At 41.9% G+C, this 27,998-nt stretch overlaps 2 protein-coding genes across 5 annotated transcripts; both read right to left on the bottom strand.

Moving 5' to 3' along the window:
* Positions 1-258: 258 nt before the first annotated feature.
* Positions 259-13,512, bottom strand: LOC121199649 (protein phosphatase 1 regulatory subunit 12B-like). 4 transcript variants are annotated; one of them, XM_041064538.1, is made up of 8 exons: positions 12,893-13,512; positions 8,699-8,715; positions 8,446-8,575; positions 7,688-7,792; positions 7,461-7,511; positions 7,225-7,275; positions 6,377-6,447; positions 259-2,629 (listed from the first exon to the last, which is right to left on the bottom strand). In XM_041064538.1, exons 1-7 carry the CDS (start codon positions 12,992-12,994, stop codon positions 6,406-6,408), a joined length of 498 nt encoding a protein of 165 aa, XP_040920472.1. In that variant the 5' UTR covers positions 12,995-13,512; the 3' UTR covers positions 259-2,629; positions 6,377-6,405. The 4 variants fall into 4 exon arrangements, with proteins under 4 accessions (XP_040920472.1, XP_040920480.1, XP_040920465.1 ...); XM_041064546.1 differs by having other exon boundaries at positions 6,377-6,444; XM_041064531.1 differs by lacking the exon at positions 6,377-6,447.
* An 8,210-nt stretch (positions 13,513-21,722) lies between these two features.
* On the bottom strand, positions 21,723-27,547 carry zgc:66479 (uncharacterized protein LOC327541 homolog). Its single transcript, XM_041065772.1, has 5 exons — positions 27,017-27,547; positions 24,924-25,411; positions 24,386-24,452; positions 22,934-23,669; positions 21,723-22,828 (listed from the first exon to the last, which is right to left on the bottom strand). Coding segments are annotated over exons 1-5 (1,572 nt in total). The 5' UTR covers positions 27,296-27,547; the 3' UTR covers positions 21,723-22,826.
* Between the last annotated feature and the right edge of the window lie 451 nt (positions 27,548-27,998).

Below are 27,998 nucleotides of genomic sequence, written 5' to 3'. Positions count from 1 at the left end.
TTGCTCACAAACTCCTCTTGACCCTTATGTGGACAAACGTTGGGGATCCTTATAAAGTTATCAAGGGAACCAAATAACTTACTACAAATTTATCATTATGTGTTACCAGTTCTGTAAAAAAAAACTAATAGGAAATAAAGGCCTTTTAATTACCATGATTTGTTTGTGTTTAATATGCAGTGCGCTCAGCTCAGCTGGCTCCTAATAATCTCTCTGCCTCTGATGCATATTAATGTCACACGGAGAAACATTTCCATCCCTTTACAGTTTATTAAGCAAAGTGAGTAAACCAATGTGTGCATATTAAGCTATCATCAACACATTTCAGACTTTTCAGTACAGTACTCTAAAGAGTTCAGTTTATCTACAGCACATGTAGAAGTAGCTGTATCTTTAATTTTGAGCAAATCAGTTTACTGGATGTGACCAAAGATGACACTGGTGTTACAGCATGCTGCTCTGTTTGGACTCCAAAACCATGACATTGTTAAAGGAATACATCAAACACTGGCAACTCACCCATTAAGCGAAGAGAAGACAGATGCCAGAATCATTCACGTCTCCAGCACACCATTTATAGTAATTCTACAGATAAAAGAATTTTAAATACCAAGTGATATGAGTCTGACACATGAAATATGAAATGATGCATAAGAAACACACTTTATCTGCCTTCCCTCTAAACCCTTATAATATAGTGCAGGTGATGGTGCAGTGGGTTTGCTCCATGAGGCACTGCTATAGAACAGTGGGCTCTTTCATGGTTTAATTTTTATTCCAGATTCTCAAATTTGCTTATTGATGAACATTTTTAATGTTTCAGATATTTTGTGGAACAAAAGCTGCTAAGCTTCATAAAAATTGTTATTAAAGCAGGGCTGTTGTACTGGATTCTGTTATATGTAGTTAGGTAAGGAACTGGCAACTCAGTGTATCAACTAGTCAATTATTTAACTTAGTTTTTGTGTCACAATATCATGAGCACAACACAGTTATGTTAAATTGTAAGTATACCACTACACCACATAAACGAAAAGTTTGTTCCTAAAACTGTGGATTGAGCTTAATATTTAAGATCAGACAATACTGTGGAGGTTAAAATGTCAGCAGTGGATGATTTTGGCATCTGCGTTTTCATCAGCCAACACAAAGACGGCCAACAGGTCAACCAAAATAAGTGGTGTATTATTTCAAAAAGAAAACTGAGTAAACAACAGAGAAATATTCAAACTAAGAATTGCATAAATAAATAAATATATCTCTATTACAAAACATAACATTGTACATTGTCTTTCCCACACACTCAGACTGACTCAGACTGTTTCCTCTGTGTAGCCATTCTGCTGTTTTAAAGATGTGCTGCTGGATTAAAAAATGAAAATCCTCTGTGAAGGACATGCAAAACAAAAACTGAAGCACAGCTACTGAAACCACACACACAAAAAAACAAACTGCAGAACAGAATCTGGAAAACATTCAGTTATGTTTATGGAAACTGTACCATTCTAAAGGTAACACAGTGCTGCTAGTGATGCCCAAATGATTAAAGATCAACACTGTCTTTTCTGTACAAAGTGCATGTACCCAGTACTGGGCCTTTCAAATGCCAAATATAGTTGGGACATTATCATGTGTTGGGTAAACAAAAATGAAAATTTCAATTTAAAAAAGCATAAATTAATTTTTAAAATGATACAGATTTGACATGTGACAAAAACTATCTAACCTGTTTGTTGTTGTTGTAATGCAGTTCAATATAGTACAGAGTTTTGATCTGTTGCCTGGAAAAATGGCATCTTGCAAAACTTCTCTGCTGGTTGCTGTCACTCTGACACTTAATGGGAGACTCTCTTAATTCTCTCTGGAACTCCTTTGTTAGTTTGTTGCTTGCAAGGCTTCAGTTTACCCGTTTATGTCATTTATTCTGATTGAAATAAAGTTTTTTCAAATCCATCTCCTTTCCAAACTGGCCTCTGGGGGACCTGTGATGCTCCAGCCACACTTTCCCCATGTTTAACCCAGATATATTATGATTATTTCAGTAGTTTAAAAAAAATCAATTATATAATTGGCTTTTCTCTTCTTTCATAAATAAGACAACATTAAAAATACATTTCTGCAGTGCACGATGTAGCAACAAATGTGATGTGTCAATGTGATGTGTAGGTATCATATTAGAAGCAGTATCTTCATGCAAACCCCTGGATTTGTTTGAACTGGGTCTTGAAATGTAATTCAAACAGTACAACTGGTCCCTATTTGGTTAATGTGAAATACTGTATATTACAAAATAACAGTAACTAATCAAGTAGAAACAATTACTGTAATTCGGTCATACACTGTGACATGTGTCTGAAACTTCTTAGCACTTCTCTTTAGATCTTCACCAGTCCCAGAGGGAATTTATTTCTGCGACGCAGCCGAAACAGCCCCTTCGCCTTTACTCAGAAAGCAGTCACAACTTGGGATATCATGGATAATTAAACTGCCATTTCAGGGTTGGAGCGTCCGTAGACACAGAGCAGGCGCTTCAGATATCTTTTCATTTGGACAGTTTGCTGATGACTCGAATGAGCGCCCCGTTCTCATCCTTTAGCCTCTGGTTGTCTGACTTGAGCTCTGTTAAGATCTGGGACAGCAGAGGGAAAGAAATGATATTAGAAAATCATTACAACATCATGGTCACGCTATACACTGTTTGGACTATAATTTAAGTGAATAGTGAATACAAAGTTTGTAATTTAAAGCTTCAGGCGCGATGACACTATTCACCAGGGTCATTAATCATCAAATATCTTGAATCACCACTAACAGCAAGTTGTTATGACCAGCCCCTATGGGGGACTCTTTTGGACTGGAACTCTTTCTGGACTGTCTGGCTCTTATGACTTCTTTTGAACTGGTTCTGGACTGTTGTGGACTCTTTCTTTGTTTGTCTGGGTGAGTTTTTGAGTTCTTTTTGGATTTTATTAAACTCCTTATGGACTATTTGTGGATTCTTGTTTGATTTTGTATTTTCTGTTTTATTTTGAAGTCCTGCTACTAGTACCTGTTCCCCATTGTTCAGTAATTCCTGTTCTTTATGTTTGTCTAGTTTCCTGCCTTTGTTGATTGTCCGCTTCTCCCTGATTTGACTCACCTGTTGTCAATTAGCCCCAGTGTATTTAAGACTCGTTGATCCTCTGTCTCTTTGTTTGTTCTTGAGTCTGTTCCCATTGTCAAGCCCACCTCTTCTGTGTCTTGCCCAAGTTTGTTTGTGTCACTGTTTGTGCCTGTCACCCTGTTCTTGCCTGGTTTACCCAGGAAGAACTTCTGAGTTTGTTTTTGAGTTTGTGTTCCAGAGTTTTTTGCCTTCGTGAATAATTTTTGGTTTTCTTCTGAGCTTTTGTTTCCTGGCTACCTTGACTTTATGCTGGTGATTTTTAATTTAAAAGACATTATCATTATCTTTGTCTGATGTGTCTGCATTTGGGCCCTTCCCTTGCGCTCTTGGCTACAGCAGTGCATAACACAAGTGGTCTAAAAGTAGTTTCTCAGTAAAGTTTGAGGCCAGGCAACGAGGACATGCTTTACAGTACTTGATCATGCAGTGAGGAGTGACTTTGACATATGTTCTGCACATGAAAAGTGAAAGAGAATGAAGTCAAAGACAGAGAGAAACTGAGAGAGGGTCAAATTCCCATATCTAGGTCACGTCTCTCATGAGGAGCAATGGCTAAAAATAGCCACTCTCTTTGTCAAAGTATTTCCCCTCGACTGGGGACAAACAATAACCCTGTGCTCTGGCTGCGACACATTACCCAAACTGGTGAATTAGCAAAGGCACCTGGCAGCAACATGTTCATAACCTGTGGCAAACGATATGTTTGGAGACCATCTTATTTTCTTTGTTGCTCTTTACACACGTGTGTGTGTGTGTGTATGTGTCACTCAGTGGCACAAGACTTTTTCATTTTGAAGTGTAATGAACTCACTCGTTTCATTTCCTTTGGAAGATTGACTGGAGTGGCCATTTTCTTGGCAAACTACTTTGCATTGATTACACAAGATCAATAACTGCTATAAAATGCATCCATTCAGTATGGTGCAAATCTACCATAAACTGTTTATATAATAACCAGAAAAAAAACAACTCTTAATGCAGTGTCCATGTCGTGTGAAGCCCCATGCAGCACGAATGTAGCTAAAAATACACTTCAAAGAAGGCTTATGAGAGATGTTTTTGGAGGGAGGGGTCAGCTGGGTTGCCCTCTGATGGCCATGAAGGAGAATGGGTTAAGAAAGAGTGAAGAGGAAGATGCATTGCAGTGTGGAGGAAGTGAGCATTGGGAGGGTGCAGGACCTGCCTGAGAGGAACACAGCAGAGGACGAGGGGCTGTAGAGGCACCAGAAGGAGAGAGGAGTGTAGAAGTTATGTGGCTGAGGAAGGGGGGAGCAAGGGGAAAGGAGGACAGGTGATGTCAGAGGATCAGAGGTCCTCTGTCTCCGGCATGGAGGCCGTCTCAGAGAGGCGGGCGAGGACGCGCAGCATGGCTCTATTCTCAGCCAGGAGACACTCGTTCACCCTCCGCAAGGTCTGGACCTGAGCCAGAGCAGGGAAAGCCTGCACAGAGGAGGAGAGAGATACAGAGAGGGGCAGACAGAGAAAGCATGCAGGGAGGCAGGGCAGTGTGCAAAGAGAAAGACTCATACATACACTGTGTACATATCCACTCATACAGGCATGCACCCACACACCTACACAGACAGGGGAAAAGAACAATAGATCTGAGGGACTTATCAGAAGACTTACATAAACAAATATATACTCAGCAGAGAGATTGGAGGAGAAATAGCAAAAGCTGCAACAAGCAAAGCAAATCATGAAGCCAGTTCTCCTCGTGTTTGAGCTCATCAAAACTGGGCTGTATGTGCTGCGGGCTGTTTTTATATGCATAGATTTGCAAAGGAGAGGAAAAGGAAAGGAGAGAAATTCACATGACCCAAAACTCTACTATTTCAGACTTTGAGCAAGAGCCTAGTCAGTTATAAGTCAGAGGAATGGAAATTATTCCTTTCCCTCCCTCCCCTTGGCCTGACTTTTTGAGGTAAACCTCAGTGTGGTTTGACAGAAACGTCTGTGGTTTGACACCATTCCTGAGGGGAAACCACAGAACACACACACACCCATACATAGTGCACTTGTAGAGTCTCGGGCTGCCCGAACACAAATTTGAAGACACAAATATGGCCGAGGATGACATTAAGGAAGACGTCCAGCTGCTTCTTACAACACCAAACCACATTTATAAAAGCAATTTGAAGCCAGCTTGTGTTTGAGGCTGAACAGTTCATGCATTTAATGTTCTCTTGGTATTAGAATAAAACAGCACATTTTCTGGAGAGGTGCCCTTGGCAAGAGGAAAGAAAAGGACAGAGTGAAGTGGGAATGTATAATGACCAGTATCCTTTATTACACTCTCTAAATATTGAGCTCTTTGATATTAAATCAGATCTGACTACACTCTCGAACACTGGCGATAATTTTACACAGTTGCTATTAATTAAGTTTCAGAGGCTGTTAGGAATAATTCAGCTTTTCTGTAAGAAATCTAAGACCCTACATAGTAATCCGACTCTTTAGACACTTGGATACTAATTTAAAAGGGAAAACAAGGACACACGGTGCTATCGATGTGAAACACTTGAAACCAGGCCCAGTCAAATAGAGCGCTGGCGGCACCAGCAGTTACAGTCCTCAGGAAATAGCAGCCCCCCCCCGCCCCAACCCAAGCTGCACCCCCTATGGCCAAGAGAAGTAACAACTATTGTGTGCCACCTACAGCCAAGAGCATGGCGCAGTTTTGACACTTGTGTCACTTGTGGGAAATGAGTGTCAGAACTGCAGTTTTTTTTTTTTTTTATGGCTCCTCAAGCATCACAGCAGCAGCGGTTGTAACACTTACAATGGTGTAAGTGTTAAAATGACAGCAGCTGTTACTTGGTTTTCCCGGAGAACACAAACATGATATGTCTCTGTCTGCAGGTCTGAGGCATTGCTGCTATTTTTCCCTTCCACTAGGTGGCGCAGGTTGTCATGTGTCATGTGCCTAATGTAACAATAACTGTACAGGTCTGTACCTTGCTAAACAAGTACAAGTGACTTTGAGAGTGAGTGACAAGCCATGTCCCTGAGGTGCTTTGCATCTAAAGAAAATAGAACAGATTACGTGCCTGTGCCTCTGTGGTATTCACACTATAAAGTATATCTGAGCTCACAACACAAAGTATGTGCGTCCACACGTGTAAACATGCCCCAGTCTCTAACAGAATAGAATCACGTGAGGTGACAGGCAGGTGTCAATCATCAATCCTCTGTGTCTTAGCGACCACTCACCATCCCCCCTCCCCTGAGACAGCCTGCCCTCAGGGCTGGTACCCACAGCGGAACCGCAGTGGGGCGTCCTGCTGAGGGAACCACGACAACACGGGAGTCAAACATCTGTTGCTGGCACACCACACAGCTGCATGTGTCCTATTTCTAATGTTCTCATCAGTGTTTGAATGTTCTACTTCCTCAGACCGGAGCCAGGATTTTCTCTTGAGGAACATAACAATGTTGCTGTGATTTGCCATAACAATTAAATTATGACCTTATTGTGTAATTTGTGACTGCTTCTACACAGAACCCAGTGCAGACTGCATCTACTCAGGCCTGAAATCTCTCTGCTGCCATGTCCTGTGTTTCTTTGTGAAGCAGAATACACACAGTGCAGTGCAGGAATGTCTCACAAAAGCAGGTCTTTTGCTCTTGGACAGGGTTTGGTATTCAGCTGGAACTAGGTCACAATGTTCACCCCAACAGTGGGATAAGTGGAGCAGGGGAGCAGCAGCACAGGCTCCTCCTTATCCTGGCAGGAAGTGGCCCAGCAGAACACTGTGGGTAATGAGCCTGCAGCATTAACCTTCCCTCTCCTTGACTCCAAACCCACCTGCCTAACCACAGACCTGGAGTGTGCTATATGTGTGTGTGTGTTTTGCTTAGTAAAAACACTTTAGGCGTGCTACATTTAGCATGAGTGAGAGGGACTTGGCTGGACATGTGTGCACTCCAGGACTGTTAGTGTTATTGTTGTTAGGCAAAAAAGCCACAGAGATAAATGAAGCACAACTTGTTTCTGAGACAAAGTAGGTGCCATTTAAACCCAGTGTGAGTATGCACAATTTAATATTGTGTGGACTGACCTTTAATTCCTCCTCCATGTCTGACACTCTTTTCTCAAGAGCTTGTTTTTCCTGTAAATAAAGAAGACACAACTGATATAAATACACTCTTATCGTCGCTTGGAAACCCAAAGAGTGAAAGGCCATTGGACAATAATTAAAGCATGAAAATTATGAATTAGAAGGAAAAAGATTCAAGAAAAGAAATGCACGTTCATCCCCCTTGATAAATGCCAGAAGTTTGCCAGGACACTTACCCTTTTCTCAGATTCAAGTACTGTAGACCTCTCCGATATCCTGTCGTGCCTCTAGAAGTTAGAATGGTGCTGTTATAGTGAAGTACTGGAGGAAAACTTTGAAGAATTGTCCATATTTTTGAACATGATTTCATAAAGTAAACAGCCATGACCTTTCTTCAGCACACCCATGGGAAAAGGTTGATGGCGTAGAAGTGAAAAGATGACTGAGCTGACAGTTTCTGTACCTGAGTGACTTTCTCCAGCTGGGAGCGTATCTTGACCAGTTCTTGTTTGCTGTCCTGCAACCTGGACTTGAGCCTCTCATTCTCATGCAAAGCTTCCGCATACATCTGAAAAAGAAGAAAATGAAGATTAAGGATTAGTATTAATAAAAAGTTAGCAAGTTGAGTGTTCAGAATTAAATCAACCAAAAAGATATTATGCAAATAATTATCGATCATAATAATCACTGGGTTATTTTGATCTTTGATACTGAAGAAAATTCAAAAACTTGATGATTCTTAGGCAAGTTCTCGAGAACGAGTTTCAAATAAAGTTGTGGCAACTGGTTGCTAAGGCGTTTACCTTAAATGCCTTTCACCTGGCCTCACAGTTTGAAAACCCCCGAGCCTGAGCAATAACTAACTTTTGCCCAACTCCACCGTAATTCTAGCTCCTCTGTAATACTGTGAGAATGCATGCCATGCGGTTTATTTAGTGTTATGCACACAAGCATATTACCAACTGGTGTGCATGTGACTAAAAATAATAAAGTCCATTAAAAACTTTACATGTGTGAATACTTTTTACAAAGATAGTTTCTGATGTTAATTATGTAAAAGTCCAATTAAGTCTCCATCTGCTTGCCCTTGTTGGAGCATTATAAAAATAGTTGCACCATGCATAAATCTGCATGCTGATCCAGAAAGTCATGCTGTGTCTGGGTCTGCAGCTTTGAATCACGAGGGAATGTGCTTGTTTAAACTGAAGTGATAGTGACTACCTTCTTATAGTCTTTGGTACTGGAGTCTTGTTCTTGTCTGTTCATAGCGGCCAGTCTCGTCTCTCTCCGCGTATAAGAGCTGGTGCGGCCGAGTGGTTTGTCTGTTGCACTCTCTCCGCTGGAGTCATACCTGGAGGCAACGCAGATCATACTCTGTACACAGTGCTGCTTTATTTGGGACATTTATTTATTTATTTCAAGGAATACAGTTCTATAAGGCAGGAGAAAAAAAAGAGCAGTGCCTAATTCTTACCTTGACAGTCTGTCATGCTGAAAAACAAAGAACAAGCCATGTTAGCGTGATCACTCAGCACCACAGCATGGGAGCAACACTGTCTGAAAAATGTTCTGTTGTGGAGAGATTCAGATTTATTTGTTTGATGAGACCAAACAGAAGCTTGGCAGTGAAATATTTTTTCCAACAGAGAACAAAAACAAAACTTCCGAGTGAATTATCACAGCGTGTCCAGAGGCCTGAAGCCCCCAGAGGGCAAAAGTGCATGCAGAAGTGAGATGTAGTTCACCCCATCACTGCACTGACAGGGTTCACACAGGTCAAACCTCCCCGGTGAGCCCGGTTAATCTTTCAGAATAGGCGGCTGCCACACAATGGCCTGCAGCATAAAGATGACATCATGACATCAGAAGCTAAGTATCTCCTGTGTGACGGGTCGACGGCTGACCTCAGACAACAAACTGATAGCAGGCTGTCCTGGCAGGTTTTTTGCTATGACTAGTCCGGTCTAAATGGCTGCCAAGCTGCCTGCTGTGATCAAATACTGAGTTTACTTCCATTTCGCCAAGAGCTTTGGAAGTTGTGCTACATTCACAGAACTTGTATATATATATCTTTCTCCAACTGTTTTTGACTCAGGTGTGTGTTTTCAGAGTTCACATTCCCTCAGAGAGGGGCCTAAAGTTCATTAGCACAAACCTGGTAGGTGTGGTTTTTGCCTCCTGCCTCTCTGTGCTCATGTACCTGTCATGCTCAGGATCTCAGGTATAAAAATTTCTGTCTACCCAAACCTCCAGCCAGACCTGTTTCTGCACTGAACACGCAGCTGACCAGCAGGCGATAAATGTGGCACATGAGAGAAGGATGACTGGAAATGTTTACTATCGGTCAGAGACTGGAAAAGCGAGTCACGGAGAGGAGAGGATGCCATAATACGAGGCCAGACTGATCCGTGATCTCTTTGCAATATCTGCTGCTGTCTCGTAAACTTTACTCCTGAATTCAAAGATTGGGGGTTGCTCTCTTGCCAGGGAAAGACTTCTTTAAACAGCGCTGTTTAGAAATATTTTGCAATAAACATCTTGTGTGGTAGTCTGAGCTGTTTGAGACAAGCAGCACATGTAGACTTTGTTAAAAGCGAGTGCTTTATAGGAGGACAATTTATGTCTAAGGGAACAGTTATTCCTGCGCTCACATTTGGTGAGTTAGGGGATATTTCACGCAGCGTCAAAGGAGCTACTCCTCAGCAAGTGTTTACATAACTGAGCCAGTGCTGCCTGTCCTTATGTGGTCATGTGCTTAAGCAGAGCTATCCAGGAAAAAACAGACCTCCATGACCTCAGATGAAGAAGGGCCAAGGATGGAGCCAAGAAGAGCTCTCACTCACTCCAATCTCTCTGTGCAACACTGAGGAGATCCCTCCATCAGATTCTGTATACATTCATTAATCAGCCAGGATGATTGGACCCCTGGCTTTATGAATAAATTATCGTGAAGCCTGCTTGTGGGGATGTGAACCAAACACTTTCAAGATTACTAGTTCCTGTACAGAAACCTATTTCACACCAAAGGATTAGGAAATTGGTGAAATGAGTTTCTTAACTTAATTCCAGTGAAATTTTGACTGAGCCCTGCGGGATTTATGCGGCTGATTCTTAGCAAAAGAGAGAAAACTTGCAGTAACACATGCATGCCATTACATGTATTTCTGCATCATGAAGCTTTTTGTCCACACTGAACCAAAGCCAGAAAGTGAATCATGGTTTAAACTCTACTTCTGATGGCAGCTGCACCAATCTGATTCCCTTGTTAGGAAAAACAGAGGGAGTCAGAAGTGGCACATGTAGCGCAGTAAACTATGCGAGGCAGAGCAGATGCGGGAGGAGGCGAAGGGGAGAAAACAACAGGGCATCAGACTATATCAGACAGACGGGTGCATGCTTGAGCCACGGGCTCTCTGTAAACACAACTGCCTCCAGTTTTATGGTATGCCAAGACCAAAATTGTACACTGTGGGGAAGGGGGGGGGGGGGGGGGGGGGGGCATGAGCTCACTGCTAAGAAGTATAAATGATATTGTTCACAGCAGTTTTCAATAGCCAATGAAATCATCATTACTAGCCTCTTCACCCTTCATCTCACTTCTCTCTCTCTTCGTCCCCTCTTTCTGTCACAGCATCTGCCTTCAGAGCTGACTGGATGGCTGCAGTAGGAAAATATGAGCTACACACTCTGCTCTCTCTCTCTCTCTCTCTCTCTCTCTCTCTCTCTCTCTCTCTCTCTCTCTTTTCGCCCCCATACTGGAACTGACACTGCACGCACAACCATAAAAGACGTTTCTTCCACATTCACTCACCTTTCCTCACTTCAGCCACTCCTCATTCTCTATTAACTCTTTACGGTACATCAGAGACCTTCTGGCCGCTGAGAGTACCGTCCTCTTTTTCTTTTTCAAAATCACTGACTCAAAATGCTTCACATCTACCAGTGAAAGTAGTGCTCAGTAGTACTCGATGTAAATATACTACTGATGCATCAATGCGCAAACAGCATTTTATCGTTGTAGCAGGTTGAAGTGGAGCTAGATTTAACTACTTTAAACAGTTAATCCAGTGGTTCCCAACCCAGGTCAGGTCAAAATGGTTTAATCTTTAATGTTATATTGTGTTTTGTAAGCTTATTATTTTTACATGTAAAATGTTAATGTGGGAAGTAGCTAAAGCTGTCAGGTAAATATAGTGGAGTCAAAAGTACAATATCTCCCTCTGAAAGGTATCAGACGTAGGAGTAGAATTATAAAGTAGCATGAAATGGAAACACTCAAGTAAAGTGCAATTATCTCAAATTTATACTTAAGTACAGTACATGAGTAAAGTGACTTTTCTCTACTGCTCTCGTCTGTTGAACGATGGGTGTTATCCAGTAATGTAAATGTGTTTTTGTAAATGCTTTTACCTCTTCCTGCTGCTCGCAGCTGTAACACACTCTGTATTTTACTGGAGAGGACCAGGTTCTCATCAAAACATTGTGACAAGTGCTAAATATACTGCATCAATCTGATTCCGCCTCCTCTGCATTGCATTTTCTCTCCCATGAAAACTCTGCCAATTCAGACGGGGGCTGACATCATGGAAAATTAATGCTTGGGTTTCACCATGGATACGGCACGAGGACACTGACACTTCTTGAAAACAGAGCAAAAGAATGACAGCATCCACTGGTGGCGTTCGCCGCTGGCAACTGCACAATGACGAGTGTCTGTAGTGTTGCATGACATTACTGTACGAGCCTCTAAATAGACAGAATCACATTGCTTAGTGTTTTTACATCGGTCTGTCCCTTTAAATGTGCCTGTCACGCAGTGTCCAGCTCAGTCTGATGCACTGACATAAACACAACAGTCAAACAACGCCCATGAGAATAGGCCACTTAGAAAAAAGAAAAAAAAAAAACAGGAAATTACAGAAGGAATGTTTCAATCCAAAAGTCTTTTCCAGAACGTGTGGTCAGACTCTCTGCGCTTCAGAGCAAATACTCAAGTCTCTTTCATGGGTCATCAAATGAGCTGAAATGAATGACGAATGGTCCCCAAGTTATTTGTTCATTTTTAAGAAACTACTTCAGTGAATCAGGAGCTGTGATTGTTCATGTAAACATGCGTTATCACAGATGTTAAGTGATTAAAACAAGAAAGTTTTAAAAACAAACTATCAAAAGTTGCTCAGTTTATAATCAAATATGATAAAGAAGAGCCATCGTTCCTCACAATTAACACAATGATTTGGTGTTTTTGCTTGAAATATGGCAATTATGATTAATAGGTTATTGAAATAGCAGCTGATTCATTTTTTGGACATCAACTAAGCAATTAATCAACTAAATGTTTCAGCTCTACTGCAGCTTGTGCTGTCCTGTGTTTGGACGTCTTAGAGGATTTAGTCTGAATCCAGAAAAATGCATCTTGTTCATGGATCAGTCTCTACAGGAGGTAAAATGCCTCCTTCAAGTTTGGATTAACATACAGCAAAGTTTATGGTTAGAAAACAAACTAAGAATTCTAAAACTAAAATCAATCATTTTAACAGCTTCATGAAAACAAATTACAACATGCAGAGATCTGAAATTAGACACATCTATCCTGTTAAACTGGTAACAGGATAAAGTTCAAAATCAAAAAGGTATATTTCTCTAGAAGAAAAGCTTCTGGTCTTACTCTGTAGTTTTTGTCTGTAGGGGACGGAGAGGACGGTGGTGAATCTGTCAGTGACTTTCTGGTGCGAGTCAGGTCCTTGGTGCGCGGGTAGTAGGATGACATCTCCCTCCTCTACCCTGAACAGGCAGGTCAGCTTCTACTGTAACATTCACTGAGGCCAGAACCAGATAACAGCTGCACAGACGCGCAGATTCCCTCAAGCAACAGTGACGCAGATGCCCATGACTGCGCTCCCGGGGAATCCTCAGCAACAACAGGTGTGTGTGTGTGTGTGTATGTGTGTGTGTGTGTGTATGTGTGTGTGTGTGTGTGTGTGTGTGTAAATGTGTTTCAGTCCGGCTTCACACTCCCCTGAGCTGGAGAGAGCTGCAGCTAAGTTTGGACAGATTTCAGATGTGTGGTCACGCCTTCTTCAAAGCTCAGGCTGTGAAGCCATAATCAGATAAAAATGCAAAGAACAACCAAACAAATTATCTGTTGATCGAAAAACAGAGAAATAACCAATTAGCAAGGAAAGTAAACAAATTATCATCCCTTGTCTCTGCTCTGTCAACACTGAGGTCTTTGATCAAATCTGAAAAAGTCCAGCCAAGAGAGAAAAGTTTGTTCCCTGTGCTGCCTCTTCCTATGTTTCCCAAAGTTATACACTCTCTCTCCATCTCCCTCCCTCTCTTGCTTTCTCTCTCTCTCTCTCCTTCTCCCTTCACTGCTTGGTCACCCTCCCAGTCCCCCCGACCCCCCTTGCTTCTCCCTGCTCTCTTCAGCTTTGGCAGTTTTCTGTGGCAGCCCGCCAGAGGCTCTGCTATGGCCGGACTCGACACTGAGGGCTAAAATTGTCCACTGATGTGGACGGGGATAAAGGGGAGGTGGAGCACAAAGACAGCAGTTTGTGTCCTGAAAGGTCAACAGAACGTGTTTTCTTAGGAGCCATCAACAACCCTGAGGTGTCAAGTAAAACTGTACAACCTACAGTGTGATGGAGAGGGTATGGTGTTAGTGTGTGTGAGTGTTACATGGTGTTAACAGAGAGCACTTGTGCCACATTTCCTCTTACCATTCATCCATGAGCTATTCTTCTTATCTTCTGAGGGTCACAGGGGGTGGAAGCGGGGTGTGTGTGTGTGTGTGGTGGGGGGGGTCGCTTGAGCCAATCCCAGGTGACACTGGGCAGGAGGTGGGGAAAACCCTGGACAGGTCGCCAGGCTATCACAAGGCTTTCCTCTTACCACTTTCCACTTTGCTCTTAAAGGAATAGTTCAACATTTTGGGAAATATACTTCTTCTCTTTTGGTATAAACCTACAACCAGCAGCTGGTTAGCTTAGCTTAGCACAAAAACTGAAAACAGGGGCAAACGTTTAGCTTGGCTCTGGGGCAAATGAAACAAAATCAACCAACCAGCACCTCTGATTTTCATTTTCTGATCTGATGCCATCCTTCTTGGATGTTGTTGCTCCATAAACAAATGTCATAATTGCTACAGCCAACAGAGGGGTTTTTTTGTAATGTTTTTGTTGTTGTTGTTGTTGTTGTTTGTTTGTTTCAGGTCTTTATGCTAAGTTATGTCAACTGGGCTGCTGGCTGTCTCTTCATGCTTACCTTACAGAGCATTAAAGACTAAAAGAATAAGCACAAACTATTCCTTTAAAGAACCCTGCACCTCCCCTAACTTTCTTCCCATAGTCTGCGCCAGCCTGCTCATTGCTATCTTCCTTTTATAGTGAGGTTTGCAGCATCTCGCTGTTCCTAAACCCCCTCATCCCTGCTCAGGGCGGACAGATAGAAAGAAAGATACTGCAGACAGTATAGTTGAGAATACGAAAGATAAAGGGAATAAAATGAAAAAGCAGGACTTCATTATTTGACAGAGGCTGTGATGATGTGATCTGGCTTTCAGTTTAGAGTAGTGCCAGTGAACAACCATCCACACCTAATAATCATATAGAGCTAATTTACTTGCATCTTGAGTTTTTCTTGAAAGGTTAATACTGATGCCTTTGGTTCTTGTTTGAGACATGACCCATGCAAGTTTCAAAAAGTGAAACTGGAAATAGTATTCATCTTGTACTCTGTGTGCTATATATTTTGTAATTCAATTCATCTTCAGAGACCATCTGTGGAGGATATGACTTGGTGGCAGTAAACTACACTGGCACTGGTGTTGGAGACTTTTATTAAGCGTTGATCCCAGCTGGAGCTCCCCCCAGTCTGATCCTCAGCCTTAGTTTCAGGACTTTCCATATGGGATATTATCCTCCTGCATTTTCCGAAAACAGAAAGTAAGCCACAGAAGCAGCTACCAGAGTATTGGAGTTAATATGGAGGAGCAGGTCACACTACCAGCAGGATCTAATCACCCAATCCCATCCATTATAAAGCGGTACTTTAGTAGAACAACTAGCTGCAAAAGTGGTCACTTTTTTGTATAATAATCATCACCAATAAAATCTAAAGAAGCAGAATCTCTTAGCTGACTTCACCTGTCTTTCTCTCAGCTGCTGAAAAAGAAATGTGGAAAATCTGTTCAGATCATCATGGAGTCACACAGAGGTCGTCTCTGGTGATGGGCAGCCTGTCACGCTTCTGATGAAACCTCGCTGCTCGGTATGATTATCACAGACAGATATAGGCCTCTCGGTAAAGCTAAGAGACTCTCATGTTACTAACAGATCCCCGTTTCAGATTCCATCATGGGGGACAGCTAAACTGCTGACCTGGAATCAGCTCACAAAGAGAAACCATTTTCCATTCATACTGTACAACGTGCAGGACGTCCATAATTAGCTATAATCTCCCCTTACTGACTTATCATCTCTCTGTCCCCTTTCCTTATTGTTCACTGTGGTAAATTTATTTTCTTTTCAGAAACACACATTAACAGAATATCCTGACAGAAACTCCAGTGAACAGGCTGCATCCAGTAGGAGGAATCAGTGATGAGGTTCAGGGTCACGGTTTTTCACATGCCGCACACAGGTGGAGAGAACACACTATCAGTTCAGAGGGTGAAAGAGAAAAGAAAGTCAATCCCCCTGAATCCGAGGCTAAGACTGCACGGAGAGCGTCTCAGTTTTGCCCAATATGGTATGGAATGCTGAGACACCCCAGCCATGTGATGTGAAGAAGCAAAGCGACTTAGAGAGCTCGGGGGTGGGGGCAGTGGGGCGGCTGCTCGGTCCTCTTGGACTGTCTCTATGTGAGATATTAACCAGCACTTCTAGTTAAAAGGATCTCTGAACACACGCTTCACATCTACGATTGCAGCACATCTCAGAATGTTGCATCAGCGATTAGAGCTTTGAAGCATACTTAGCTTTCGGGTGAGGGACGAACAGGATGTGAACACTAAACAAAGGTGCTAATGAATATTGATCACACAGAACAGTGCAATTATTATGGTTTAAGTTGAGTAGTATTTAATATCTAGATGCATTTTTCACAAATAAATAATCTCTTTTACTTTGTGATAACCAAAGTATGTCATGAACACACTTAAATTTGGAAACACGTTCTCTGTTCTCAAGGGATTTTGGTGCAATAAACAGCTTTAATCAAGTGAACTGTTCATACTCATTTCCTCATGGTCAAACTGGGAGCATGAAAAATGTATTTGAAAATCCTTTGGCTCCATCTAGTGGTGCTTTGGAAAAGTTTAGTTTTTTTCTGATGGTATTGAACTAAAAACGTAAAGATTTTCCACATACCTCTGCAGCGTTGAAGTCTGAACCTTCAGCATCACAGCAGTGTCGTCTCTGTTGCTGCTTTGTGGCAAAGCTCATCTGTGCTGTGTCCTCAACAGGGTTCTGATTTTCATCTCTCCGCCATCTTTCACCAACTGCACACACAGTAAATGAAGTATTTCTACTGTACCTGCTGAAAATATTACATTTAGAGGGTTTTTTTTTTTTTTTTTTTTGTAGTTTTGTTGTTATCATTAACAAACATAACCCTAATGTTCTGTTTGGGGCTCAAAAAACATACTTGAATTGTTTTATCACCTTGATATTCAATGACTTTTCCTACATTTACACACTTTTAAACCAGACTTTGAACTGAAGAAATATTATAATAATGACACCTTAATTCTATTTTGGGGTCTCAAAAGCTGTAAAACATGGTTAAAAACAAATAATTTTGTATGTTTTATCTCAGTGCTTTGTGTTGATTGGTGTTTTTATGCAGCATCATTATTGAAGTTTTATAAAAGTTTGTTCATAGAGAGAAAGAGAAAGTAAAGCCAATCTCAAGAAAACACAAGATAAAAAAAAACTCTATTCTGTTCTGACCTTTGAAGGAATTGTTGCAGTAGGGCAGGTCACTGGATCCGACAATAGACGAATATGAAATGCTTGGCATTGGAGTCTCAGTGAGGGTTTCTAACATGGGTTCAATGTTCCCCTGCTGTGCATGCATTGGAAACAAAAAAAAAACACAGATAAAAACATCCTCTAGTGTTTCAAACAAGTTACTCCTGCTGCAAAAATAATTGTTCTGCTCACCTCATCTAGTTTGCTCCATTTGGGACTAATCTCTGTTGTTTCTGTGGACTCCGTCAGGCCGATCATCACTCTGCTCTCATCTGTCAAGCCATTCATCAGACAGGACCTGTCGTTCAGACTGCCTCCGTCCTCCGTCTGCCTGCCTTGAGGAGACAGTCTGTTGATCTTCTGAGCTTCTTTCAAGTCTGTCAGAGTCACACCCTGCAGGGCATTCATGCAACTTCATATCTGTCAACAGTCACATGCAATACAATACAATGAAACTTTGACTTTTGCACGACATGTGTTCTTTACCTGTGTTGACCTGCGGGTCTGTCTGGCATGACGAGACTTTGCTTTCCTCTGAGACTCTGCTTCTTCATCCCTGACCGGGGTCAGGTACGACCTGGGTCAGTACAAAAACAGTAAAATATCAGAGTCATGCACAGTGGGCCATAACATTCAAGACAGCAAACAGTTTCTGATCAGTGCAAGGATGACAGACAGAAACATACAGAGTATACAGGTACTTGTAACTGCAATCTCTAAATATCAGTAAGTCTTTGTTTACTGATATTTTCGAAACGCAGTTTACAAAGAGTTTCACACGTAAGGAAGCTGATGAAAATCAGATATAAATATTAGGTAACAAAAGGCATCTTCTGTCACGCAGTCCAATCTATATGTACAGCAGTATTTTGTGTATATAATGAATAATTACTGTATGGTGCAAAAAAGGTGTTTTGTGCTTATGTGTTGCATAATCTCCAAAAAATTTGTGATTAATCAACTTACTTAAAAAACAGCTTATCACTAACTGAGGAAGATCTTGTCAGAGAGTCAGTGAGAGGACAGGACAGGACATTTGTGTGTCCAGCCAACTATACACCCACTGAATTATCTTTCTGTCTTTCTGGCAGTTTCCTACTTTCCCTAGTTGGTAATCCAACCTCGCCGGACAACATAAAGTAAAATCAGTTTAAATCAGTTAATGAAAAAAAAGGACTTTCGCTGTGTTGGCTAATTGTGTAAAAATAAATGCCCACAAGCCACATTTCCCCTACTTCCTGCTGTGTATCTTAATTTGTGGCCTCATGCTGCATCAGCAGGTGTGTCATCCCACTAATTTTGCCATTTCAATAATTTCTCCCTGCAACAACAACAACAAGAAAGACATCAAAGTAAGGAAGCAAGATGCAATGATAATGCATTCTCATTGTGACTTTAAGACCTGAGAGCAGTTTCCGCCAGTGGCTTCACCAACAGAAAGGGCTGAGCAAGCACCAGAGGAGAGGCTCATGTTTTACCCAGAGCTGCCTACCCCCTCCTCTGCTATGCTTTTACTGGTATTGATCTCTCAGTTGTGGAGTCACCCTGGATCCTGACAGAGGGTCCACGGGCTGGTCAGCAGCTCATTCTGCCGCACGTAATGTACAAAGCAAGCAGTGCAATTTGAACTTCATGACTGTGGGTAGTTATTTGGATTTATACCAGAAAAGATGCAGTTAAGTAATCGACCATGAGTAGTTAGACCTACCCCTGCTGCAGATGCTCACAAACATTATCCGCCCAGACATTAATAATAACAAAACCTGCAAACCACAACACAACAAAATGCTCCTCTTGAGCCACATGATGAAAAATGCAAATAATTCATAAGCTGAAATACTTGCTAAGAACAATAGCCTCCAGCCAATAATTACTAATGTACATAAAGAAGCTAATGAAGTAGATCAAAGAGAAGAACTTATCTTCAGTCCCCAAAGTAAAAACCTCCAAGCTCAATTACATCAGTTCAACAAGGCCTGCAGCACCTTCACTAAGCTTAGTTACTCTACATGAAGATGACAAACACAAGGACTTGGAGATTTGCCAAAACAGTAGATTTGTCAGACTGAATATCGGAAAATAAAACTGGTGGAACAAGAATCCAGGAATAGAGCAGCGTGACTCAGTATCCCTCAAACTTACCTGGGAACAAATGCTTGCATGGTCCCCTGTGGAAGGTCAGCGACTGAAGCACTGAGACACTGCAGCAGTGATGAGTGGGAGAGGCTGAGCAGAATGACTCTGTAACAGGAGTGCAGGGAGAGAGAGGGAGAGAGAGAGGGAGAAAGAGAGAGAGAGACTTCCTGCCTGTCTCCATGATGCACTCACAATCAACATAGACTTTCTGTCCACCAAGGTCTGATGCAAGCAAGTCTTCTCTACACACCTCAGTTCGGTTGGAGCTGCAAACGCATTTCTACTAATAGCAATTAAGTGTTTATTTTACAGCATAATTTGTATGAATCCATCCAATATGAACGTGTTGTAGTCTGTCTTTGCCTGACTTGAACACAATTCGACCAGCTGAGTCAAACAAACATTTCAGCGGTGCCATATTTTCTTTGAAATGTGGAACAACGGCTCCTCATAATTGAAAGCATTACCACTTATTAGGTATTACTTTATGTATTGTAGTTTAAACTAAAATGGATGGATGAATAACTATAATTGATAACTAGTTACTATATATATATCCCGGAATATAGTGGAGTTTAATGTAAATTCAACTTTGTGGCAAAACGTAAATGGAGATCATGATGGTTGAAAGATTGTTTGACTCCACATAACACAACACACATTAATAGGATTGCTGGTTTTGATATGTTCATGGTTTTGTTGATAATAAGAGCAAAAAAAAAAAAAAAAAGTTGAATGTTCCCAGACTGAAGTGACAACACGGGGTTCAGGGTGCTATAAATTGTCACATCCAGCTCTTGAGTCTGGTCCTGTTTGTCTGTCCTGTTTAGTTAGTTTCCTGTTTCACTTTGAAATCACTAATCCCTTTGTCTTTTTTGTAGATTCGCTTCCTGCCCTCCTTTGTTTCCCGCCTTTGTGATTACCTGTCCCGCCCCTAATGTGTTGCACCTGTGTCTAATTGTTTCCCCGCCTCCTAGTGTATTTAAGTCTTGGTCTCCCCTTTGTTCTCTGCCAGATTGTCTTTCTCTGTTTAGTCAAGCGTTCCAGCATTTATTCCTTCTGTAGTCCCTTGTGTGTTCTGACGTAGTTTATGCTCCTTGTGGTTTTTGCCTTTTGCCTTACGAGTTTGACACCTCTACCTGATTCTGGACACCCTTTCTCTGTACCGACCTTGTTTGGATTAATGACCAGCTTTGGCCTGTGTACTGGAGTTGTGCTTTTGAGCCCCTTTCTGAGCCCCCCACCTTGTCATAAATAGACCTTTTAAATGGCAGTTGAAAGCTCACTCATCCAATACATGGAGTCATGCAGGATGTGGGGCTGCTCACAGTGATCCCAAAAAACAGGTGTGCAAAACAGATGGTACATTCCACAACAATCTATAAGGTGAGGAGGTTTAATAACGCAACATAGCCAATATGGATTCGGCATGATGACCATATTGAATGTGACACAACAGTGTGAAAGAACCAGGGTTTATTTTAAAAACATGACAATGAGGGAAGTGTTGGCAAAACAGTGCATTTTGTAAACGTGAATATAAGTTTCAGTAAAAAAAAAAAAAATGACAGCAGTGTCCAAAACATTACTTAAGAACTCTGTTTCAGAAACTTATTCCACATTTGTGAAGCTTGACTACACAAACATTTGTTATGTGTCCAAAGAGGTAAATTGGTAACTTTATTACAATAAATGTGATATTAATAACATTTGATATGTTTTCTGTTTGCCTTAGTCACAGCTTGCACTCCAGCAGTGATTTGAATTTTTTCATTATTTGAGGATTCACATTATTCCAGTTATCTTCCGAGCATCTCAGAGAAGCAGTCTTATGCTGTCGCCCTGTGTTTTGCCTTTTTGTTGTTGTTTGTTTTGTTTTTAATGTTCCCAGACATGTACAGCAGGGTTGAGATCAGGTGACCGTGGAAGAAAAGCCCAGCAGCTCCTCTCTCAGACTTCACACAGTCCTGGTATTGCTTTGAACTTCAAGCCATGAATTCTGACATGACCCTCCAGGGTAGAGTAGTCCTTCTGTTCGTGTGATGTGCAGCTGAACACGTGTAGCTGTCAGTCACAAAAGTTCACCATTTACAAATGTAAACAACTGATTAATCTGTGATCAAGACTTCTCGTTTTCAGCAGTGAAATTTTGATACCGTTTGGACAAAGGACTAATGTTATCATTACAGACGTAGTTTGGCAACTGCTACACAACTACATTAGCTGCAATTTGTCAGTTGTCATTTGATGTAATCTGTTATATTAATACAGTATGTTGAGCTTTCGTTGGTGTGGTTGGGCTTGTTTGTATGAAAATGACTTTTTTTTGTGAAAATCACTGTCAGTGTACGTTTTACTGCAGCTCTAGAAATGTACAGTTTAGGTGCATTTAAACGCTATGATACTTTTCCATCCATCTTGAAAACAATTTGTCCCTGAGGTGCTTCTCTAAGCTCTTCTGATTGTTACAAGCAAGTGTTTTTTTTTCCAAAGTTAATGCATAGAATATCAGGAATTGTTTCTAAAAGACCCACAACAGCTCTAAATGGTCTAAATTATCTAAATAACACGCTTTTTAATAAAAAAAGGTCAGGGCAATAGAATGTCGTTGATGAAGCCAGTTCTTGGTAGAGGGCTCAAGCTTTTAAACCCCACTGTACCTTACAATACTAGAGGTGTGTGTTCTGCCTGGCTGGAAGTATAATCAGTTTACAAAGTGCAAAAAAGACAACAGGCTAAACTATATTAAGAATACCTTCCATTTTTAAGTACTGAACCACAAATATGTATTTTATAAAGTACAAAAAAAAATCTATCAACTACAGTTTGTCCTATACTGTAAAAACATTCAGGAATTGTTCTTGTTATCTTATCAAAGAAGCTTTTTTTTTCTTTTTTGCTCACTTTTTACTTGGCTGTTTTGCCTGTGTAAACAACAGGGATACAAAAACGTGCACTCTACATCTATTTCATCTAGTAAAATATTGTCTCATGATACATATTTCAGGCAGTGACAACGAGAAACATGTTTTAATGTCACCAAGACAGGCATTACTTATGGCTTTAAGTGCACTGATAAACAGTGTATGCATTGGCTTCTTGTTATGTCATTGGCTTTTAGTTTTCCAGTTTAGTACAGAACCTAACCTTTACCAAAAAAACAAAAGTGCAAGTTGTGAAGAGTGGAAAATGCTCTGTAGAAAGACAGTCATTCTTTTATGGATTAAGGCTTTTGAGGTTGTTATTAGCAGGTAAATCCTGAATTTCTAATTTCCAAACTTAACAGCCATCTCATATTTCGACATACACGTTTCAGCTCCAGCTCAAGCATAGTGGCTGATTAGTTCTGCCTTTCAAAGAGCAACCACATAACGAACACTGCACCTAAACAACAGCAATCAATAATGCCGCCCTACAGTATTGTGGACAGCGACTTTAGACCGAGAAAGTTCCCTTCCTCCTTGGTTGGCTATGTCCGGTGGGAAAAAAACCCTCTGAAAAACATAAAACAGAAAATATTAGTATGATATGACAGTTGATTGATTTCATTCTAACCAATGTTAACAGGCGTGTTAATAAATCCGTTATATATAACTTACATTCGTCCTCTGGTAAAGCATCATTTTCTAATGGATCTTCTCCCTCATCTTCCTCCTCTTCAGCTGCCACATCCTGGTGTTCCTCCTCCTCTTCTGCTACTTCCTCCCCTACATTAAGTTTCTCCTCCTCCTCTAGCAGCGACTCCTCCGATCCCTTCTCTCCTTCAGATGCTGTCTCCTCTTCTGCTTTGTGGTTTTCCTCCTCTACTGCCTCGTCTCCTTCTGATACCTCCTCATCTTCTGCTTTGTGGTTCTCCTCCCGGACCGGTGACTCCTCCTGAACTTCCTCTTGTTCAAATTCCTCCTCTTCTTCTGCTTTCTGGTTCTCCTCTTCAGGCATCTCCTCCTCTATGTTTTGTTCCTCCTCTTCTGTCTGCATAGTCTCCACTTCCTCCTTTTCTGACAAGGTAACCGAGTCATCTTGCTCTGTCTCCTCCGCCTTCTCCTCCTCCTTCACTGCCTCCAGCTCCTCTGCAGGAGCAGTTTCTTCTGCCACAGGGACCTCCTGCTCAACAGGCGCTTCATCTTGTGCAGCTGTCTCTCCTTGCTCATCTGCCTCTTTTTCTACATCTATAGCAATTGCTTCTTCTGCTTCTTCAGCTGCTGCTGCCTCTTCTTGAGCTTCAGCTTCTTCTTCTTCTTCAGTTGCTGCAGCTGCCTCTTCTGGAGCTGTGGGAGCCATTTCTTCAACTGTCTGTTCCACAGGCTCAGCAGGAGGTTGCACCTCACCCACCACCTAAGCCAAGCAAAGCAATTAAAATGCATCAGATCATTACAGACCAGAGTATGGACAGTTTATTAGTCTGTTATCTGGCCGTCCAGGTGTCTAAGAAAATGAGCTGAGAGAAAAATGACAGAAACAACAACGATCTGATATGAATCCACCAGAGAATCCGTGCCAGGCAATTAGCTCCTTCAAGTTAATGAGATGGAAATCTCATTTTAGTTCCCTATAGGCACAGAGTGAACAGAAATAGTAAAAGAGACCATGTGTGCTGACAGTATGTGTGTTAAGCCATGTAAGGTCTGCCACATACTACACGTATGTTGTAATCTTGTAGTACAAAATTGCCTCTTAACTGTCTATTTTGAAAACACATTTAATATCTACCAAGTATTTTATATGTATGACCTATAATATTTATTTTATATGAAGAGAAATCTGATTCAGTCTGGTTATAGACCTCTGAATCACCACATACATTTCTGATTTGTACAGCAATTCAAGTAGGTTTGGTGTTGTGCCCACTGAGGGCTATTTTAGCTGGTTGAAGAGAGAATCGACCAATCAGAGCCCGTAAATGTCATCTTCCAGCATAGCTAGCTACATAGCCCCATGGCTTGTGTGTTTGTTACCTGTGTAACCTGCTTCTGAATGTTCTTCAGCTGAGACCTGAGTTCAGAGTGTAGACTATGGGCTGCTAAGTTCTGATCCTGCAGACTCTGACGTACCGTATTGAGCTGCTCCTCCATACTGGCCTGCTGTAGCTGCTGGGACTGCCCATTCTCAAGCAACTCTCTGAAAAGCAGAAGACACTCAGAGTGAGGGTTTTGAAGTGAAAATGTCTGTTTGAATTTTTTTTTTGCAATTATTACCTGTATGGACAGAAACTTTGTCAGATAACAATGATATATTTTAAATTGTGTATCCCCATGAAGGCTTAAAACACTGGATGTGCAAAACCCTGTGAACCACATTTTCATGATGTTTACTTAAGCATCAAAGAGTGAGAGAGATTTTACATCCAAAGAAAAGTTTACGCAAACCATTCAACTCCAAAAATCGTCAATACAATAGAAATGTTTATACAGATCGGGGCAATCTCACAATGTGAATATGAGGCCTACCAACACTGGCATAGGGTAACATAGAGACACAGACAGAAGCAGCCAACAGGGATTTGACAAAGTCAACATGCAGTCATGGGTCAGAGGAGGGGAGCTATTTTCTCCACAACACCAAAAGCTGCTGCTTTTTTCCATAACCTACCTGACTGTAGCCATCTCCACTGTGCTGGCCTCCAGCTGAGCTTGATAGGTGTCCAGTTGCTCCTTCAGTCTCAGCACTTCAGCAGCCTGTCCATCCAGGGTGCTGCTCAGTGAGACGACCTGCCCAAATCTCTCCTCCAGCTTGGACTCTGCTTCTCCCAGGCTTTCTGCTAAGACCTCAACCTTCTGCGATAGTTCTGAACTCAGTGTGGCCAGATCGGCCACCTGAACCCTGACACCCTCAAACTCCTCGCTTTTTCCCTTCAGCATGGTCTGCAGCTGGCTCAGTTGCTCCAGAGACACGGTGGCTTGCTGCATTTCAGCCAGACGGGCTTTCATCTCAGTGTGGAGGGACAGCACCTGAGCGGGAAGGTCAGACGTCTTGAGCTGCTCAGCTGTGGCCAAGGCCATGCCCACCTGTTTCTGGGCCAGTGCATAAGACTCCTCCAGGGCATTCAGGCGTGTCTCCAGATTCTCTGAACTGTGCTGCTGCAATGAGACACACAGGAGTGACATTGATTCAAACTGAGAAACTATCCACAATTTTGACATGCCAAGGACGACTTTATGTTCAGGTTTTGTTGTCTTTAAGGAAATTAACTCACAGATACTACAATGATCCGACAACACGTAGCACTTACGTTCTGTAAGTGCATGAAATAAACAGAAGTGTTTAAACACCTAGGCTGATACACTACTCAGTCCTAAGCTTACTGGCATATACATGGACTGTGTGGGCTTTATTTTTAATTAGTTTGATAAGGTTTGCTTAAATTCGCATTACATAACAACTCCTGTCAATAAATCCAATGCTCAGTGGAAGGAGATCTGTCCTATCACAGATCTGTATCTAGCCACGCCAAAATCTTAACCTTAACTACCACTCAGGACAGGTCCTCGCATGCACGGACAGCACAGCAAAGCCTTATCTCCAGGCAAAGTGGAAAAAAAGAATAAAGATCAAGAGTAGAAGTTACATGAAACAAGCTAAAGACTGTGACGGAGTAAAGTCACATAAGGAAGAAATTGGTCGGTAAAGCACTCACGGCTGAGCTGCTAAATCTTTGCAACTGCAGGGGTAAATGTATGAGTCACAAAAAACAATTAACTTCTCATACAGGAAATATCTTCCTAACAAGACTGAGCTAGCCGAGCTGTTCTCAGCCAAAGTTTTGCCACATTGGCTTGATGGACCAAAGGTGGATTTGCATGAGAGAGGGAAGGAGTGAAGGGAATGGACTTGTTTTGGTCAAGAACAAAAAAAAAACAACAAAAAAACAGCAAACTGCTTTGAGTTCCCTGCAGCAGTTTAAACAGTTGGAATACTGTGAACTTCATAATATAGCCACAGGCAGGAAAGAGCCTCAGTTTACAGTGATATAACTGTCAGTTCATTTGTGCTAATTCATAAAAGTAGGAATCTGACCATCTCTTGACACAACCACACCAATTTTATGGATGCCTGCAGAAGTATTTAGACATACTGTGTCACTTCAGGAATACACATGAAACAATCATCACTCTGTTCTCCTACAATCTTTCAGATGGCCTGTAAACAACCTCTGAACTGGTGTTCAGTATCAAAATCCCAGACTAAATTTAGCCCTGGCACACCACTGCCTTGTGTATTATTATTTTGGAAGCACCTTCTGCACAGATCGGAAAGCATGCTCTTGACTGGTATTACATTTTCCACAGAAACGTTGAGTCAGAACAGTTTTAATGTGTTTGAGCCAGTGATAAAGTCAGAGTCCCTGCAATTGTAGGTCAAGAATAATCCTCATTACAAGCGTCAGCAGCTGTGTGGATGTTAGAAATAGCAGCGTTTTGTGTTCACTCCAATGAGGCTCCTGGCATTTTGAAATCTGATCGAGGCCTCCAGGTCTTAACTTTCCTTACTTGTAACTGGCAACGTGCACTGTTGGTTTGTGGTGAGGCCTTTTCTTATTTTGTGACAGTGTTTGTGCAAACTATAGGTTCTATAGGCACCATAGGTAAGTGCATTCATAACAGGGTCAGAGGAGGCGCGTTGCGCACTTCATACCTGCAAACCCAGGTGACTAATCCAGACTACCTATCATTCCTGATCCTTACCTTACTACTTGACTGTCGCATTTCTTCATGGGAGGACTGTAGTTTCACTATCTTCATCTGCATGCTCACGAGATTGTCTGTTAAGTAGGTTAAAGTTTGGTGCTGCTGGAAAAAGAACCATGCGCCCGTGGCACCTCCAATTACAATAATCAGAAATAAAACCACTAGAAGAGTGTAATTATTCCCTCCAGCGCGAACTTCCGACTCAATAACTTCATTCTTGAAAAAGTTATCTTCATGTTTGTGGTTGCTTTTCCCTTTCCGATGCTTGGCAGTCATTTTCCCCCAAAGGACACAATGTTCTAGCCAGACAGAGAGGTGATATGCAAGGAGCCGGTGGGTCAAAGAGCCTGGACCGCGGCGTAAAGCGGCGATTTACTTCAGAGGGCTCCTTTAAGTGGCGCTGCACAAATCGGCTTGGTTTCGATCACAGCACTATAAAGTACCGGGAGGCTGCAGCGAGGTCTTGATGAGGAGGTAGAGCTGAAGATGAGAAAGGGAGGCGTGAGCCGTAGGTAGCGTATTCGTCCATTCAGGAAGAGCAAGCAGGAGTAAGGGGGGCGGGCCGACACCGGGAGTGGCTGAGCCTCTGCCACCATGTGCGCTGCTGTCATCTAATGGAAAGACTACACGTCCGGTGGTGGGTCACTGTGCGCTATTTTTTTACTGCAGCTGAGGCCCCGCTGCAGTTACACGCTACACTCACAGGATAGTGTAATGACGTGACATGACTGAGCTACAAGAAAAAAAACCCAATGGCTGTCAAATAATTCATGAACCTAACCTATGTTTGTTCCTCTTTTATTCTGTGGTACATTTCTTTAAAATGTGGCCATGGGACTGTGATACTCAGACTTTGGAAAAGGGCAAATATCTGTTAAATGTCACCTTCATCGTCTAAGATGTCAGCATCTTCTCTGCCTTTGCTGCTTTTTTACAACCAACTCCACTTGGGTTAAGGTACAGGGACTGAATGCTCAGT

This window comes from Toxotes jaculatrix, chromosome 2, assembly GCF_017976425.1.
Source record: "Toxotes jaculatrix isolate fToxJac2 chromosome 2, fToxJac2.pri, whole genome shotgun sequence".
Classification (NCBI taxonomy): Eukaryota; Metazoa; Chordata; class Actinopteri; family Toxotidae; genus Toxotes; species Toxotes jaculatrix.
This window is presented reverse-complemented; position numbering and strand designations above follow the sequence as displayed.

Coding starts and splice junctions, on each gene's coding strand:
- LOC121199649 (XM_041064523.1), bottom strand. CDS start 12,994: ATGTCATCCTACTACCCGCGCACCAAGGACCTGACTCGCACCAGAAAG. Junction 7,512..7,687: donor AGCTGGAGAAAGTCACTCAG/GTACAGAAACTG, acceptor TCTAACTTCTAG/AGGCACGACAGGATATCGGA. Junction 4,604..7,224: donor ACATGGAGGAGGAATTAAAG/GTCAGTCCACAC, acceptor TCCTCTGTGCAG/GCTTTCCCTGCTCTGGCTCA.
- zgc:66479 (XM_041065772.1), bottom strand. CDS start 27,295: ATGACTGCCAAGCATCGGAAAGGGAAAAGCAACCACAAACATGAAGAT. Junction 24,453..24,923: donor GTGGAGATGGCTACAGTCAG/GTAGGTTATGGA, acceptor TCTGCTTTTCAG/AGAGTTGCTTGAGAATGGGC. Junction 23,670..24,385: donor TGGAGGAGCAGCTCAATACG/GTACGTCAGAGT, acceptor TGCTTGGCTTAG/GTGGTGGGTGAGGTGCAACC.